This window comes from Ranitomeya variabilis, chromosome 8, assembly GCF_051348905.1.
Source record: "Ranitomeya variabilis isolate aRanVar5 chromosome 8, aRanVar5.hap1, whole genome shotgun sequence".
Taxonomy (NCBI): Eukaryota; Metazoa; Chordata; class Amphibia; order Anura; family Dendrobatidae; genus Ranitomeya; species Ranitomeya variabilis.
In genome coordinates this window covers 221,642,999-221,661,114 of record NC_135239.1, presented here as the reverse complement: position 1 = coordinate 221,661,114, position 18,116 = coordinate 221,642,999, and the positions used below count along the sequence as shown (strand labels likewise).

At 47.7% G+C, this 18,116-nt stretch overlaps 1 protein-coding gene across 3 annotated transcripts in view; it reads left to right on the top strand.

The window, feature by feature from the left end:
* Nucleotides 1–18,116, top strand: part of GGA1 (golgi associated, gamma adaptin ear containing, ARF binding protein 1) — a 174,871-nt gene that overhangs the window by 20,829 nt on the left and 135,926 nt on the right. For 2 of the 3 annotated variants that reach the window (XM_077277311.1, XM_077277313.1), the window contains exon 2: nucleotides 146–230. The exons of the other annotated variant lie outside the window; for it this stretch is intronic. In XM_077277311.1, coding sequence (XP_077133426.1) covers nucleotides 146–230 — 85 coding nt within the window. The remainder of the gene's footprint in view (nucleotides 1–145; nucleotides 231–18,116) is intronic. 3 annotated transcript variants of the gene reach the window in all.

The window sequence follows — 18,116 nt, the reverse complement described above, 5'->3', positions numbered from 1 at the left end:
ACTATATACATGACTCAGATGCTCTCCCAGTACACCCTAGCGATTCCTAGTGCTGGCTTGTTTCCTTCTATTTCTTTTGTTATATATCACAATACTGGGACCGTTTTTTCTGGAATATGATTTATTGTTCATTTCCTTTCTTCAGACCGTGCGACAAACCCGCTGAACAAAGACCAGGAGTGGGAAGATGTTCAAGCCTTTTGTGATCAACTTAACCAAGACCTGGAAGGGTTAATATCAACATATCATTATATATCAAGTTTGTCATTTCTGGATTCATATAATTTATTCCATTCTGCTTGATATAAAAATCATCCCAACTTGAGAATGTCAGGGTGGTGACGATATACAGCAGAGGGGGCTCATCAGGGTGGTGGTGTGATACAGCAGACAGGACCTGGTGGTGTTATACAGCAGACAGGACCTGGTGGGTGGGTGGTGTTATACAGCAGACAGGACTCCACGGGTGGTGGTGTTATACAGCAGACAGGACTCCACGGGTGGTGGTGTTATACAGCAGACAGGACTCCACGGGTGGTGGTGTTATACAGCAGACAGGACTCCACGGGTGGTGGTGTTATACAGCAGACAGGACTTCACTGGTGGTGGTGTTATACAGCAGACAGGACTCCACGGGTGGTGGTGTTATACAGCAGACAGGACTCCACGGGTGGTGGTGTTATACAGCAGACAGGACTCCACGGGTGGTGGTGTTATACAGCAGACAGGACTCCACGGGTGGTGGTGTTATACAGCAGACAGGACTCCACGGGTGGTGGTGTTATACAGCAGACAGGACTCCACGGGTGGTGGTGTTATACAGCAGACAGGACTCCACGGGTGGTGGTGTTATACAGCCGACAGGACTCCACGGGTGGTGGTGTTATACAGCCGACAGGACTCCACGGGTGGTGGTGTTATACAGCCGACAGGACTCCACGGGTGGTGGTGTTATACAGCCGACAGGACTCCACGGGTGGTGGTGTTATACAGCCGACAGGACTCCACGGGTGGTGGTGTTATACAGCCGACAGGACTCCACGGGTGGTGGTGTTATACAGCCGACAGGACTCCACGGGTGGTGGTGTTATACAGCCGACAGGACTCCACGGGTGGTGGTGTTATACAGCCGACAGGACTCCACGGGTGGTGGTGTTATACAGCCGACAGGACTCCACGGGTGGTGGTGTTATACAGCCGACAGGACTCCACGGGTGGTGGTGTTATACAGCCGACAGGACTCCACGGGTGGTGGTGTTATACAGCCGACAGGACTCCACGGGTGGTGGTGTTATACAGCCGACAGGACTCCACGGGTGGTGGTGTTATACAGCCGACAGGACTCCACGGGTGGTGGTGTTATACAGCCGACAGGACTCCACGGGTGGTGGTGTTATACAGCCGACAGGACTCCACGGGTGGTGGTGTTATACAGCCGACAGGACTCCACGGGTGGTGGTGTTATACAGCCGACAGGACTCCACGGGTGGTGGTGTTATACAGCCGACAGGACTCCACGGGTGGTGGTGTTATACAGCCGACAGGACTCCACGGGTGGTGGTGTTATACAGCCGACAGGACTCCACGGGTGGTGGTGTTATACAGCCGACAGGACTCCACGGGTGGTGGTGTTATACAGCCGACAGGACTCCACGGGTGGTGGTGTTATACAGCCGACAGGACTCCACGGGTGGTGGTGTTATACAGCCGACAGGACTCCACGGGTGGTGGTGTTATACAGCCGACAGGACTCCACGGGTGGTGGTGTTATACAGCCGACAGGACTCCACGGGTGGTGGTGTTATACAGCCGACAGGACTCCACGGGTGGTGGTGTTATACAGCCGACAGGACTCCACGGGTGGTGGTGTTATACAGCCGACAGGACTCCACGGGTGGTGGTGTTATACAGCAGACAGGACCTGGCGGTGTGTGGTGGTGTTATACAGCAGGCAGGATGTGGCGGTGTTATACAGCAGACAGGACCTGATGGTGTTATACAGCAGACAGGACCTGATGGTGTTATACAGCAGACGGCACTTGGCGGGATGGTGGTATTGTAGAGCAAACAGAATTCCGTGGATGGTGGTGTTAAGCAACATACAGTGGTTTTGGAAAGTATTCCTACCCTTTTAAATTTTTCACTCTTTGTTTCATTGCAGCCATTTGGTAACTTTAAAAAAGTTCATTTTTTTTCTCATTAATGTGCACTCTGCACCCCATCTTGACTGGAAAGAATACAGAAATGTGTAATTTTTTCAAATGTAATAAAAAAGAAACTGAAATATCACATGGTCACACACTCATATTTAAGGATACTTTCACACATCAGGTTTTTGCCGTCAGGCACAATCCGGCGAGTTTTGCAAAAAACAGATTTTTTTTTTTTTTTTCCCCGCTGGATCCGTTTTTTTTCTCCCAGAGTTGTATTAGTGCCGGATTGCGTTTGATGGCCACATGTTTCATCCTTTGTTTGCTAGATCCGTATCTGTAAAAAAAGCTGTTTCCGGCGGATGGAGAAAACGTGCAGAGGAACATTTTTTTCTGTCCGATGAAAAAAAACGCCCAGCAACTGATCCGGCGGAAAACGTGTGAAATGACGAATCCGGGAACCGAATCCGGTTTTCCATGCATTTTCTGTTCAAATCATGCACATTTTCCATTCTGCTCGATCTCTCTTTCTCTTTCTCTCTCGTGCTCTCTCTTTTTCTCCTCTCTCTCTCTCACTCTCACTCTCTCTCGATCTCTCTCGAAACATGGTGGTTGCAGCATCACGCTATGGGGGTGTTTTTCAGCTGCAAGACAATGACCCTAAGCACACAGCTAAAATAACAAAGGAGTGGCTTCAGAACAACTCTGGGACCATTCTTGACTGGCTCAGCCAGGGCCCTGACCTAAACCCGATTGAGCATCTCTGGAGAGACCGGAAAATGGCTGTCCACCAATGTTCACCATCCAACCTGACGTAACTGGAGAGGATCCTCAAATCCCGGTGTGAAAAACTTGTTTCATCATTCCCAAGAAGACTCTTGGCTGTACTAGCTCAAAAGGGCGCTTCTACTCAATACTGAGAAAAGGGGCTAAATACTTAGGACCATGTGATATTTCAGTTTTTCCTTTTTAATAAATTTGCAAAAATTGCTACATTTATTATTATTATTTATTTATATAGCACTATTGATTCCATGGTGCTGTACATAAGGAGGGGTTACATACAAATTACAGATATCACTTACAGTAAGCAAACAATGACAGACTGATACAGAGGGGCGAGGACCCTGCCCTTGCGTTCTTACATTCTACAGGATGGTGGGAAAGGAGACAATAGGTTGAGGGTTGCAGGAGCTCCGGTGTTGGTGAGGCTATAGCTTCGGTAGTGGTGAGGAGGCAGCGGGGTCAGTGCAGGCTGTAGCCTTTCCTGAAGAGGTGGGTTTTCAGGTTCTGTCTGAAGGATCTGAATGTGCTTGATAGTCACGTTTTGGGGCAAAGAATTGTAGAGGATGGGGGATATTCGGGAGAAGTCTTGGAGGCGGTTGGGTGAGGAGCGAATAAGTGTGGAGGAGAGAAGGAGGTCTTGGGGAAAACCAGAGATTTACGTGAGGGAAGGTATCGGGAGATTAGTTCAGAGATGTATGGATGAGACAGGTTATGGATGGCTTTGTAAGTCAGTATTAGTAATTTGAACTGGATATTCTGAGGGATTGGGAGCCAGTGAAGAGATTTGCAGAGGGGGGAAGTGGAGGAGTAGCGAGGAGAGAGATGAATTAGTCGGGCAGCAGAGTTAAGGATGGACTGGAGAGGTGCAAGGGTGTTAGCAGGGAGACCACAAAAAAGAAGGTTGCAGTAGTCAAGGTGGGAGATGATGAGGGCATGCACAATCATTTTAGTAGATTGACAGTTGAGGAAAGGACGGATTCTGGAGATATTTTTGAGCTGGAGGTGGAAAGAGCTTGGATGTTCGGTTTGAAGGACGGGGCAGAGTCAAGGGGTACTCCGAGGCAGCGAACTTATGGTACAAGGGAAAGCATAATGTCTTTAATTGCGATAGATAGGTCAGGTAAGGAAGATCTATGAGGTGGAGGAAAGATGATGAGTTTAGATTTGTCCACATTGAGTTTGAGGAAGCGAGAGGAGAAGAAGGAGGATATGGCTGATAGACAGTCTGGGATTCTGGACAGCAGAGAGGTGACATCTTGGCCACAAAGGTAGATCTGAGTGTCATCAGCATAAAGGTGGTACTGGAATCCATGGAACTTTGAGTTGTCCCAGGCCAAGTGTATAGATTGAGAAGAGTAGGGGTCCTAGAACAGAGGCTTGGGGGACTCCAACAGAAAGAGAGTGGGATAAGGAGGTAGTGTGGGAGACGCTGAATGTGCGGTTGGAAAGGTATGAGGAGATCCAGGGGAGGGCGAGGTCTTTGATGCCAAAGAAGGAGAGGATCTGTAGTAGGAGGCAGTGGTCAGCTCTGGCGAAAGCAGAGGACAGGTTTAGAAGGAGGAGTACAGAGTATTGTCCCTTAGCTTTGGCTCTAACTAGGTCGTTAGTAATTTTGGTCAGGGCTGTCAGTTGAGTGATGGGGGCGGAAACCAGATTGTAGATTGTCAAATAGCAAGTTAGATGAGAGGTGGGAGGAAAGTTCAGCGTAGACATGCTGCTCCAGGAGTTTGGAAGCGAATGGGAGCCTCGATATTGGGTGATAGCTGGACATAGCGGTTGGGTCTAGGGTTGGATTTTTAAGGATAGGCGTGATTGTGGCATGTTTGAAAGCAGAAGGGAAGGTGCCAGAAGTTAGTGATCGGTTGAAGAGGTGGGTTAGGGATGGGATAAGAGTGGTGGTAAGGTTGGGGAGGAGATGGAATGGGGTCGAGCGCACAGGTGGTGAGGTGCGATTTGGAGTGGAGACGATTAAGCCCCCCCCTTCAGCGATGTTGGATAGGGAGGTTATGGGGTTTGGGCATTGGTCTGTTATACAAAGGGGTTGTGGTGGTTGAACAATGAAGACTTGCCTTGTTCGGTCAATCTTATTTTTAAAGTGTGTGGCAAAGTCCTCAGCAGACATGATGGAGGTTGGAGGGGGCAGTGGGGGGGCGGAGGAGGGAGTTAAAGGTTTTTGTGGTGAAATATGTATAAATATATATACAGTTAGGTCCATATATATTTGGACAGAGACAACATTTTTCTAATTTTGGTTATAGACATTACCACAATGAATTTTAAACAAAACAATTCAGATACAGTTGAAGTTCAGACTTTCAGCTTTCATTTGAGGGTATCCACAATAAAATTGGATGAAGGGTTTAGGAGTTTCAGCTCCTTAACATGTGCAACCCTGTTTTTAAAGGGACCAAAAGTAATTGGACAATTGACTCCAAGGCTATTTCATGAACAGGTGTGGGCAATCCCTTCGTTATGTCATTCTCAATTAAGCAGATAAAAGGCCTGGAGTTGATTTGAGGTGTGGTGCTTGCATTTGGAAGGTTTTGCTGTGAAGTAAACATGTTGTAAAGGAGCTCTCCATGCAGGTGATACAAGCCATCCTTAAGCTGCGAAAACAGAAAAAACCCATCCGAGAAATTGCTACAATATTAGGAGTGGCAAAATCTACAGTTTGGTACATCCTGAGAAAGAAATAAAGCACTGGTGAACTCATCAATGCAAAAAGACCTGGGCGCCCACGGAAGACAACAGTGGGGGATGATCGCAGAATAATCTCCATGGTGAAGAGAAACCCCTTCACAACAGCCAACCAAGTGAACAACACTCTCCAGGAGGTCGGCGTATCAATATCCAAATCTACCATAAAGAGAAGACTGCATGAGAGTAACTACAGCGGGTTCACTGCACGGTGCAGCCACTCATAAGCATCAAGAATAAAAAGGCTAAAAACATCTAAAAAAGCCGGCACAGTTCTGGAAGAACAATCTGTGGACAGATGAAACCAAGATCAACCTCTACCAGAATGATGGAAAGAGAAATGTATGGCGAAGGCGTGGTACAGCTCATGATCCAAAGCATACCACATCATCTGTAAAACACGGCAGAGGCAGTGTGATGGCTTGGGCATGCATGGCTGCCAGTGGCACTGGGTCACTAGTGTTTATTGATGATGTGACACAGGACAGAAGCAGCAGAATGAATTCTGAGGTATTCAGAGACATACTGTGTGCTCAGATCCAGCCATATGCAGCCAAACTGATTGGTCGTCGTTTCATACTACAGATGGACAATGACCCAAAACCTAAAGCCAAAGCAACCCAGGAGTTAATTAAAGCAAAGAAGTGGAATATTCCTGAATGGCCAAGTCAGTCTCCTGATCTCAACCCAATTGAGCATGCATTTCACTTGTTAAAGACTAAACTTCAGACAGAAAGGCCCACAAACAAACAGCAACTGAAAACCACCGCAGTGAAGGCCTGACAGAGCATCAACAAGGAGGAAACACAGCGTCTGGTGATGTCCATGAGTTCAAGACTTCAGGCAGTCATTGCCAGCCAAGGGTTTTCAACCAAGTACTAGAAATGAACATTTTATTTAAAATTATTGAATCTGTCCAATTACTTTTGGTCCTTTTAAAAACAGGGTGGCACATGTTAAGGAGCTGAAACTCTTAAACCCTTCATCCGATTTTAATGTGGATACCCTCAAATGAAAGTTGAAAGTCTGAACTTCAACTGCATCTGAATTGTTTTGTTTAAAATTCATTATGGTATTGTCTATAACCAAAACTAGAAAAATGTTGTCTCTGTCCAAATATATATGGACCTAACTGTATGTGTGCAGTGAACTATGTATAGGTTTATTGTGTGACTAGTAATAATGTAACATTTGTCCTGAAGGCTGCAGGTCTCACCCAGGTGTTAATATGTATTTTCCTGAGACAGCAGACTTCTGTCTCCAATCTCACCAGGGGTCGTGCTGGGAACCAAGAAGAAAAGGAATATTTGACACCACCTAGCTCTTTGAAGAGAAATGTCAATTACAACCTGACACTATCTATCTGTGGGAAGCTTTAGGGTACTGTTACACTAAACGATTTACCAACGATCACGACCAGCGATACGACCTGGCCGTGATCGTTGGTAAGTCGTTGTGTGGTCGCTGGGGAGCTGTCACACAGACAGCTCTCCAGCGACCAACGATGCCGAAGTCCCCGGGTAACCAGGGTAAACATCGGGTTACTAAGTGCAGGGCCGCGCTTAGTAACCCGATGTTTACCCTGGTTACCATCGTAAATGTAAAAAAAAAAAACAGTACATAATCACATTCCGGTGTCCGTCAGGTCCCTCGCCGTCTGATCCCGCACTGACTGTGAGTGCCGGCCGTAAAGTAAAAGCAGAGCACAGCGGTGACGTCACCGCTGTGCCCTGCTTTCCGGCCGGCACTCAGTCAGTGCGGGAAGCAGACGGCGAGGGACCTGACCGACACTGGAATGTGAGTATGTACTGTTTTTTTTTTTTTTTTTTACATTTACGATGGTAACCAGGGTAAACATCGGGTTACTAAGCGCGGCCCTGCGCTTAGTAACCCGATGTTTACCCTAGTTACAAGCGAACGCATCGCTGGATCGGTATCACACACACTGATCCAGCGATGACAGCAGGAGATCCAGCGACAAAATAAAGTTCCAAACGATCTGCTACGACGTACGATTCTCAGCGGGGTCCCTGATCGCTGCTGCGTGTCAGACACAGCGATATCGTATGGATATCGCTGGAATGTCACGGATCGTACCGTCGTAGCGACCAAAGTGCCACTGTGAGACGGTACCCTTACACAAAGAATCTCAGATAAAATAATATATTCATTGTGGCCGTGGTCCAATCAAAAACAAGCAATTAGAATATCAACTTGAGGGTCTGGTCTAGAAATCTGACCTCCAGGGTGACTCTATAAATTTGGCTTGTATAAATTCAAAATTGTTCACATAATGGGGGCAGCTGAGCTGATATGATCCAGTCTATATTCATCCTACCCTCAGGGAGCAGAAGCAGACTACAAGTTAGCTATTTCTGTAAGTTTTCTCCTGTTTATTTTATACTGTTTTGCATACCTGTCTGTCTTTTTATTACCATATTTTCATATCTTTTTCTTTACTGTAAGCACTGTACTTTTGTACTAAAGCTTTAAACTTTAACAAGTTGAACCTTGAATGTTCTAAAGAATCCATGGCCTAAGGTGTGGGAGCCTTATGAGTGGTAGGCCGTATAAGTAATATTTCCGGGACTCATTGCCCGTGTATTCGGTGAGTGGTCTGGGTCGGTGTGTGTGATTTTTGCTCCCATTACAGCAAGGCAGAGGTTGAATGCTGGTCTGAGAGTGGGGAGATAGAGTAACCCTTGCAGGCACAACCCCAAGTCACGTGCTGAGAGCGGATACGTGACGAATTAGTGACAGAATGAAGAGGGATCCGTGACAATTGGTGGGATAGAATTATTTCTATTAGAGCATTAGTGGATGGTTTAAGCAATTATTCCCTGTACTAAAGAATTGGTATCCTTGTGAGGAGTGCACCAGTTCTACAAGGTTAAACTCAGTGCTTACTTATACATACTTGCAAACAGTTTCCCCTCCCCATTTTTCTTTTCTATCTTTTATTTGGCAAAGGCTGTTCACCGATATGGCAGCCCAGTACAAGAAGCAGAGCAAAGATGCTCTGACCGACCTCTGTGAGCAGAGAGGAATAGAGACGGACGACAAATCCAAGGAACTGCTGATACGCGCCTTGATGGAGCAGGACATGGAGCAAAGTGCTGGAACGTGTGGGCAAGGAGAGAGTTCATCTCAGAGAGACCGAGCAATACCAGCTCTTGCACCGGGGATATTTGATGGAAGTGGCAGTGCTGAGGAGCATATGGACACTGCTTTACAAATGGACTTAACAACAGCTGGGAACAAGTGATCCCAATCTGCGCATGCAGCTTATTCTACAGTACCGACAGGCTGCAGAACGCCGGGACCGGGCCGAGAGAGGCTGCAGAACGCCGGGAGGATATAGCTTTCCAGCTTCAGATGGCTCAAATAGAGTGCGGTATCAATCCTCAGCTAACCCCCTGCCAGGACATAAATCCGAGGAGATCACGTCTGGAAAACTTCCCTGTGATGGAGAAGGATACGGACTTAGATACTTTCCTTCGGGGCTTTGAAAAAACCTGCAGGCAATACCATCTACCACGTGAGCAGTGGGCCCACTATCTAACCCCAGGGTTGAGAGGCAAAGCTCTGGAAGTTTTTGCTGGCCTCCCACCAGAGCTAGATGGGAACTATGAGGTCATAAAAGAGGCCCTGATCAGGAAATACAACCTAACACCAGAAGTGTATCGGAGGAAGTTCCGAAACCTACAACGTCGATCAACTGACACCTATGCAGATGTTGTGAGCACCTTGAGGACCACGTTACATCAATGGATCAGAGGACTTTCTGTTAACAGTTTTGAGGACTTAATGGATCTTATGGTCAAGGATCAATTTCTGCACATGTGCCCCACGGATGTACGACAATTTGGGTGTGATCGGGAGCCACAAGCTGACAAACTGCGGATCAGGCTGCAAAGATTGCGGACTGCTATGTAGCTAACAGGATGCCTGAGGTGCGGAAGCCATCGGGATTCAGCTGGAAGTGAGATAAGCCAAACAGGGACCCTTCTCCCTCTGTCGGCCGATCACCAGTGCTGTCAAGCCCACCTCCTATGGGATCCCGGGGAATAGACATTCTCTGGGTGATGCACGCTTGTGCTTCTCCTGCAACAAAGTGGGACATGTTAGCGCTGTATGCTCTGATAAGGAGAAACGCCCAACCACAACCACAAAGCCGTCTGTGTCCCCACCGTCTGTCCTCTTCGTGGCCGGCTCTGATACGAGGGCTAATGAGAACTGTCACTGTTGGCAATAAAGTCACCATTGGTCTCAGGGACACTGGGGCAGAGGTGGCCCTGGTGTGTCCAGCCATGATAACCCCTGTCGATATTATATTAGGAAAGACTGTTTATAACCGGGATTGGAGGGGTCAGCCCTGCCGTGCCCATGTCCCGTGTGTACCTGGACTGGGGAGCAGGGAAAGGATCGAGAGAAGTGGGAGTATGAGGCTATTCCCCCCCCCCCCCAATGTGTTACTAGGCATGGACCTGGGGAGGATGGTGTCCCACTACGTTCCTCCCTTGCAAGTAAATGCTACAGAGAAGGTGGAAGCAAGTGACCCACCTGAGATCCCGTGCAAGGAGGGAAAATGTCCCAGTGCACAGGACTGTACATATGTGGCAGCCGTGACACGTAGTTAGGCTGCGGCTCAGACTCAGGCCCAGAGATTAGAGGATGAGTCTGACAGAACTGCCAGAACAAAAGGCCCATACTGTGGCCCCAGAGCCTCCTCACATGGCAGACCCAACAAGGTCCCTGATAAGACACTGAAGATTCGGCTTCAGACCAGGGCCTGGCAGTCACACTAGGCCAGGGCCTGCAGACTGACAGAGCTTCCAGGAGGCCCTGCGGACACACGTCAGTCTGGAGGAGCTCAGATGTCTTGCAGACCGACCCACTGCTGCTTCTGACAGAGAGAGAGTATACTGGGACCAGGGGAGACTGTATAAATAGACACTCCCAACGGATACTACAGAATCTTGGGACTATGAAAGGCGGCTGATGGTCCCTTATCCATGTAGGGAACAATTATTGAGAATTGCCCATGAAATTCCTCTGGCCGGACACCTTGGAATACAAAAGACTAAAGCTCGCCTGACACATAACTTCTATTGGCCCAAGATGGGGACAGATATTGCCAATTACTGCCGATCATGTGTAGTTTGTCAGAGAGTTGAAAAGTCCGGGAATATACAGAAACATTGATACCACTGCCTGTGATCGATGAGCCTTTCCAGCGAGTGGCTGTGGATATCATAGGGCCACTTGCAATCCCTAGCAGCACTGGAAAACAGTACATCCTCACAGTGGTGGACTATGCTACACGATACCCGGAAGCTGTGGCACTGTCCTCCATCCAAGCAGACAAAGTGGCGGATGCTTTACTGACTGTGTTCTCTCGTGTGGGTTTCCCCAGAGAAATGTTGACCGATCAGGGAACCCAGTTCATGTCTGATCTGATGGATAGCCTTTGTGAAAGAATACAAGTACAGCATTTTGTGGCCAGCGCCTATCATCCCCAAACCAACGGACTCTGCGAGCGTTTTAACGGAACATTAAGGCAAATGCTGTTGGAGACTGAAGGGAGAGACTGGGAGCGGTACCTCCCCCCCCCCCCATCTGTTGTTTGCCTACAGAGAGGTACCCCAGGCGTCTACTGGATTCTCCCCCTTTGAACTGGTTTATGGGAGGAGGGTCAGGGGCCACTTGATTTAATCAAGGACTGTTGGGAGGACGACCCCAGAACTACTGGAGTCTCAATGGTTGAATATGTACTGCGGCTCAGAGAAAGAATGCAAAAACTCAGCAACCTGGCCCATGAGAACGTGAGGCAGGCCCAAATCAACCAGAAGTTCTGGTACGACCGTAATGCCAGACTGAGGGCCTACGAGGAAGGGCAGAAGGTTTGGGTGTTGGTCCCTATGTTACAGAAAAATTGCAGGCTGCATGGGAGGGACCATACACTGTAAGTAAGCGGCTAAATTATTTTAATTATGTGGTGACACTAGATGAGCAGCAAAGCGTCAAAGTATTTCATGTAAATATGTTGAATGCCCATCATGACAGGGAGACCTGTGCCTTACCTGTCTGTAGCCTGCCTGAAGAGGAGGAGGCTGATCTGTTACTGGATGTGGGGGCTGGGACTCAGTACATGGAGTCCCTGGAGTCAGCACAGTTTAACCCTGAACTATCCCACAGTCAGAGGTCTGAGGTGATGGGGGCACTCAGCGAGTTCACCGAAGTCTTCACAGGGGAGCCTGGGAGGATGCACTCAGCAGCTCACCATGTGGACACTGGTACTAATCCCCCAGTACGGCAGTCTGCATACCGGGTGTCAGCAGAGGTGAAGGCACACATGACGGAACAGGTAGAGAAGATGCTAAACCTCAAGGTAATACAAAAATCCCAGAGTTCCTGGGCCTCGCCTGTGGTGCTTGTCCCGAAAAAGGACCGTGCTACAAGGTTTTGTGTAGACTACAGGAAATTAAATCTACTGACTACATGTGACGTCTACCCCATGCCGAGGATAGATGAGCTGTTAGAGCAGCTAGCTAAGGCGTCTTACCTCACCATTATGGACCTGAGTAGGGGATATTGGCAGATACCCCTGACCAGAGGAGTGGCTTATGCCACAATTGAGAAGGAATGTTTGGCAATTGTGTGGGCTCTGCCGAAGCTGCAACCATACCTCTATGGGCGCAACTTCACCGTGCTCACAGATCATACCCCATTGAGTTGACTCAACAGAGTAGTTAGGGACAACGGGAAATTGCTTAGATGAAGTCTATTACAATAATATGATTTCACAATTCAGCATAAGAAAGGAATTGATCATGACAATGCTGATAGCCTATCTCGCCAAGGTGGGGCGAAACCAGATACGTGCTCAGGAGCTGACCTGTAAGTCAACCCCCATGCACGTTCGTAAGGAGGGAGGTTTGGTGAAATATGTATAAATATATGTGTGCAGTGAACTATGTATAGGTTTATTGTGTGACCAGTAATAATTTATCATCTGTCGTGAAGGCTGCAGGTCTCACCCAGGTGTTAATATGTATTTTCTGAGGCAGCAGACTTCTGTCTCCGATCTCACCAGGGAGTCGTGTTGGGAACCAAGAAGAAAGGGAACATTTGGCGCCTCCTAGCTCTTTGAAGAGAGATGTCAATTACAGCCTGACACTATCTGTGGGAAGCTTTACACAAAGAATCTCAGAGAAAATAACATATTCATTGGGGGCGCGGCCGGGGTCCAATCAAAAACAAGCAATAAGAATATCAACTTGAGGAGCTGGTCTAGAAATCTGACCTCCCGGGTGACTATAAATTTGGCTTGTATAAATTCAAAATTGTTCACATAATGGGGGCAGCTGAGCTGATGTGATCCAGTCTATATTCATCCTACCCTCAGGGAGCAGAAGCAGACTACAAGTTAGCTGTTTCTGTAAGTTTACTCCTGTTTATTTTATACTGTTTTGCATACCTGTATGTCTTTTTATTACCATTTTTTCATATTTTTTTTCTTTAGTGTAAATGCTGTTCTTTTGTATTAAAGCTTAAAACTTTAACAAGTTGAACCTTGAATGTTCTAAAGAATCCATAGCCTAAGGTGCCCGTGTATTTGGTGAGTGGTGGCAGCGTGTATGAGCGGGGGGTGTGGCCTGGGTCGGTGTGTGATTTATGCTCCCATTACAGCATAGGACAGAGGTTGAATGCTGGACTGAGAGTGGGGAGATAGATTAACCCTTGCAGGCACAACCCTAAGTCACGTGTTGAGAGCGGATACGTGACAAATTAGTGACAGCACAGAGAGGGATCCGTGACAGTTTTGAACAACTGTTTGGGTTTGTAGGATAGGGAAGATATGAGGGTTGTGAAGTAGGCCTGTTTAGCAGAGGTGAGAGCAGATTTAAAAGCGAGTGTTGCCTGTTTGAATGCACTGAAGTCGTCTTGCAAATGTGTTTTCTTCCAGTGCCGCTCTGCAGCCCTAGACACTTGCCGGAGCTTTTTAGTGGTGTTATTGTGCCAGGGTTGTCTGTTGATACGTCGCACTCTTCCATGAACGAGAGGGGCAACCGTGTCAATAGCTGATGTGAGAGTGGCATTATAGAAAGCAGTGGCACTGTCTGTGTCGTGGAGTGAGGATATGTATGCCAGTGGTAGGATAGAGTCAGAGAGTGTGTGGGTGTCTAGGTGTGCAAGGTTTCTGCGGGGGTGTGCACGTTGCTGGACATGGGTGACCGGTGAGGAGGGCAGGGATGGGAAAGTGAGCAGATGGTGGTTGGATAGAGGGAGAGGAGAGGTGGTGAAGTTAGAGAGCAGAGATGGGTGAAGACCAGGTCTAGTGTACTCTCCCTGACAGAAGTTTTGTCACTTATCCATGTTATGTAAATAAAAGCTTATAACCTGACATTAAATTCATCCATTGGTTGTATAAATTATTCTTTTGAAAGCTGAAACCCTCCTAAATATTGTATAGGTTAAGAAAATAAATTGGCATCGATGCAGAAATATTGATCATTTAATGGACACAGAATGGTCAGATTTTGGCAAGACAAAAGTTTTGTCGCCCACAGAAAGTAATGTTCTATTCAAACAAATAATTAACTTCAAATACAAATATATGTTGCATAACATTGGTGAATGAAGTTGTGATGCTATTAGTCATATTTAATATTTTGTGTGACTTCCATGAGCTTGAAGGACTGCATCCATGCGTTTCAACAATGATTCATACAATTTATTAATGAAGACATCAGGAATAGCAAAGAATGCAGTCCTACCTGCCTCCCAGAGTTCATCTAGATTCTTTGGTTTTGTCTTCCAAGCTTCCTCTTTCATCCTACCCCAAACATGCTCAATGATGTTCATGTCTGGTGACTGGGCTGGCCAGTCCTTGAGCACCTTGATCTTTTTTGCCTAGAGGAACTTTGTTGTAGAGATGGATGGATGAGATGGAGCACCATCCTGCTGCAGAATTTGACCCCTTTTATGATTTGGAATATAAGAGGTAGCTAATACTTCTTGATATTTTAGGCTATTGATATTGCCTTCCGCCTTGCAAATGTTTTCCACACCCCCATACTGAATGGAACCCCAGACCATGATCTTTCCACCACCAAATCTAACTGTTTTCTGGGTGTATTTCGGATCCATACGGGCTCCAGTAGGTCTCCTGCAGTATTTGCGGTGGCTGTGGTGTAACTCTACTGAAGATTCATCAGAGAAATCCACCTTCTGCCACTTTTCCAGCGTCCATCTGTTTAGCAGGCTGTGGGACTTTGCAAATGCCACACGGTTTTTTATTTGCCTTTTCTTTAGTGCTGGCTACTGGGCACTGATTCCACCATGGAGGCCATTTCGAGACCGAATCCTATAAACTGTTCTAGTTGACACAGGGACTTGAGGTGACCAGGCTTGTTGGAGCTCTGCTGCAGTGGAAGAGGGGCTTGCTTTGGATTTTCTAATCAACAAACATTCCTCCTGAGCAGTTGTCTTGCGGGGTCTGCCGGTGTTGTCAAACACATCTCCAGTCTCTTCAAATCTTTTTTTAATTCTTTGTACTTAACGCTGAGACACATTAAAGGTGCAAGCCACCTCTGCAGTGGATCTGGTCTTCAGCCTCTTGATAATCCAACCTTTGGTTGCAGGGTGGATTTTTGGCATGTTGTCAGAGCTCAAGTAGCAGTTCAAGTGAAGGTCTGGGGTGCTGGGTTTCTTTTTATACACACTAATTAACCGATCATTTACTGAGCACAGGTGAGGATATAAGCTAGGATTGGGTGCATTATATCACTTGGCGACAAAACTTTGTCTTGCCAAAATCTGACCATTCTGTGTCCATTAACTGATCAATATTTCTGCATTGATGCCAATTTATTTTCTCAACCTAAATCACATTTCAGAGGGTTTCAGCTTTCAAAAGAATAATTTATACAACCAATGGATGAATTTAATGTCCGGTTATAAGCTTTTATTTACATAACATGGATAAGTGACATAACTTAAGTCAGGGAGTGTATGTCTGTCTGTGTGGGTGGCTCAGGAGGACCACTGAGTAAGTTTAAAAGATGAAGTAAGGGACAGAAGTTTGGAGGCTGTTGACTGAAGGGTATCAGTGGGGATGTTGAAGATGAAGTGGGAATGATGGTGGGAATGTCAGGAGAGAGAAAGTGAAGAAGCCAGGTGGAGAATTGGTCAATAAAGGCAGTGGCTGAGCCCGGAGGTCGGTATATGTCGGCCACTTGGAGGTTGGAGGGAGAGTAGATGCAGACAGTGGACTTCAAAAGAGGGGAGGGTAGAGGTGGGATTGGGTTAAAGGTGCATTTTGAAGAAATGAGAAGACCCACTCCTCCACTATGTTTGTTGCCGGGCGAGGGGTGTGGGTGAAGTGGAGGCCGCCGTAACACAGCGCAGCAGAGGAGGCGGTGTCAGAGGGTGTTAGACATGTTTCTGTGAGGCCGAGGAAGGCAAGCTTGTGAGAGAGAAAAAGGTCATGAATCACATGAAGCTTATTGCAGATTGAGCGGGCATTCCAGAGTGCTCCTGATAGAGGGAGCAGGGGGGTGGGCATCAGGGACACGGGTTTTATGTTGAAAGATTGCGGTTGTTCATATTAGATAGGGAGCTTAGGAGGGGGTAGTAATGGGAGTTATGAGTTGTGGGGGTCCAGGGTTGGGAGATATGTCGCCAGCAGTGAGGAGATGCAGGTATGAGGAGGAGGGTGGCCGGCTTGTTTTGTGTTTTATTAGGACAGATTTGAGGTTGAGGAGCAGGTCAGCAGAGGAGGTCAGGTGGAGAGGAAAGAGGGAAGGGGAGATGATTTGGTTAGAGGGTTCTGGGGTTTGTGGATAGCAAAGGAGAGAATCAGTGGAGCAAACACTGTAAGGGCATATGTAAACATGGTGAAGGAGTAAGATGGGTTAATACAAAAGCGAGATCCACGTAATAAGAAGTGCTTATTCAGCAGACATACCCAAAAGAGACAGATACATAGATTGGGGTCCTGACTCCTTCTGTTGAAATAACTGCACTTGATGATTCTTTAGCTGCCGTGATACTTTGCTGCCGGGAGACGCTTGCCGCCCTTGAATGCTACTAAATTTATAGGATTAAGTAGAGGATCAGGTGAGAGGGATTGTGGGAGTTGATTTGGGATAAATTAGCAATTGGCCAACACACCGGGGGGGGGGGGGGGGGAAGGTTACATGATCAAAGGCACTGGGCCTGGCTACAGCCATATGCTGTAACGCCTTGCACCAGATAGTATCTCCTGTGACCCCAGCATGGATGTACAGCAGTAAGTATTGAATACAGTGCAACAAATGAATTTGGCAAACATTCAGCAGGCACTGTTATATACCATTAAAGGAAATATTGCAGGATGATGAGCAGCAGATGACAGCAAGCAGAGATTGTACCATGACAGGAAATGTTGCAGGTTATAAGCAGCAGATGACAGCAAGCAGAGATTGTACCAGTAAAGGAAATGTTGCAGGATGATAAGCAGCAGATGACAGCAAGCAGAGATTGTACCTGTGTGAAGAGAGGAGATGGATGTTAATTCCCGGCCATTGAAATAACTGCACTTCACGATACTTTAGCTGCTGTGATGCTTTGCTCCTGGGATATGCGTGCCTGGCATTCGGCAGGTGGTGGTGTTATGCAGCAGACGGGATTCGGCAGGTGGTGTTATGCAGCAGCCCGGATTCGGCAGGTGGTGGTGTTATGCAGCATCTGGGATTCAGCAGGTGGTGGTGGTATGCAGCAGACGGTGGTGTTATGCAGCAGACGGGATTTGGCAGGTGGTGTTATGCAGCAGACGGGATTCGGCAGGTGGTGGTGTTCTGCAGCAGACGGGATTCGGCGGGTGGTGGTATGCAGCAGACTGGATTCGGCAGTTGGTGTTATGCAGCAGATGGGATTCGGCAGGTGGTGCTGGTATGCAGCAGACGGTTGTGTTATGCAGCCGACGGGATTCGGCAGGTGGTGGTGTTATGCAGCAGACGGGATTCGGCAGGTGGTGTTATGCAGCAGACGGGATTCGGCGGGTGGTGGTATGCAGCAGACTGGATTCGGCAGTTGGTGTTATGCAGCAGATGGGATTCGGCAGGTGGTGGTGGTATGCAGCAGACGGTTGTGTTATGCAGCCGACGGGATTCGGCAGGTGGTGATGTTATGCAGCAGACGGGATTCGGCAGGTGGTGGTGTTATGCAGCAGACGGGATTTGGCAGGTGGTGTTATGCAGCAGACGGGATTCGGCAGGTGGTGTTATGTAGCAGACGGGATTCGGCAGGTGGTGGTGTTATGCAGCAGACGGGATTCGGCAGGTGGTGTTATGCAGCAGACGGGATTCGGCAGGTGGTGTTATGCAGCAGACGGGATTCGGCAGGTGGTGGTGTTATGCAGCAGACGGGATTCGGCGGGTGGTGGTATGCAGCAGACTGGATTCGGCAGTTGGTGTTATGCAGCCAACGGGATTCGGC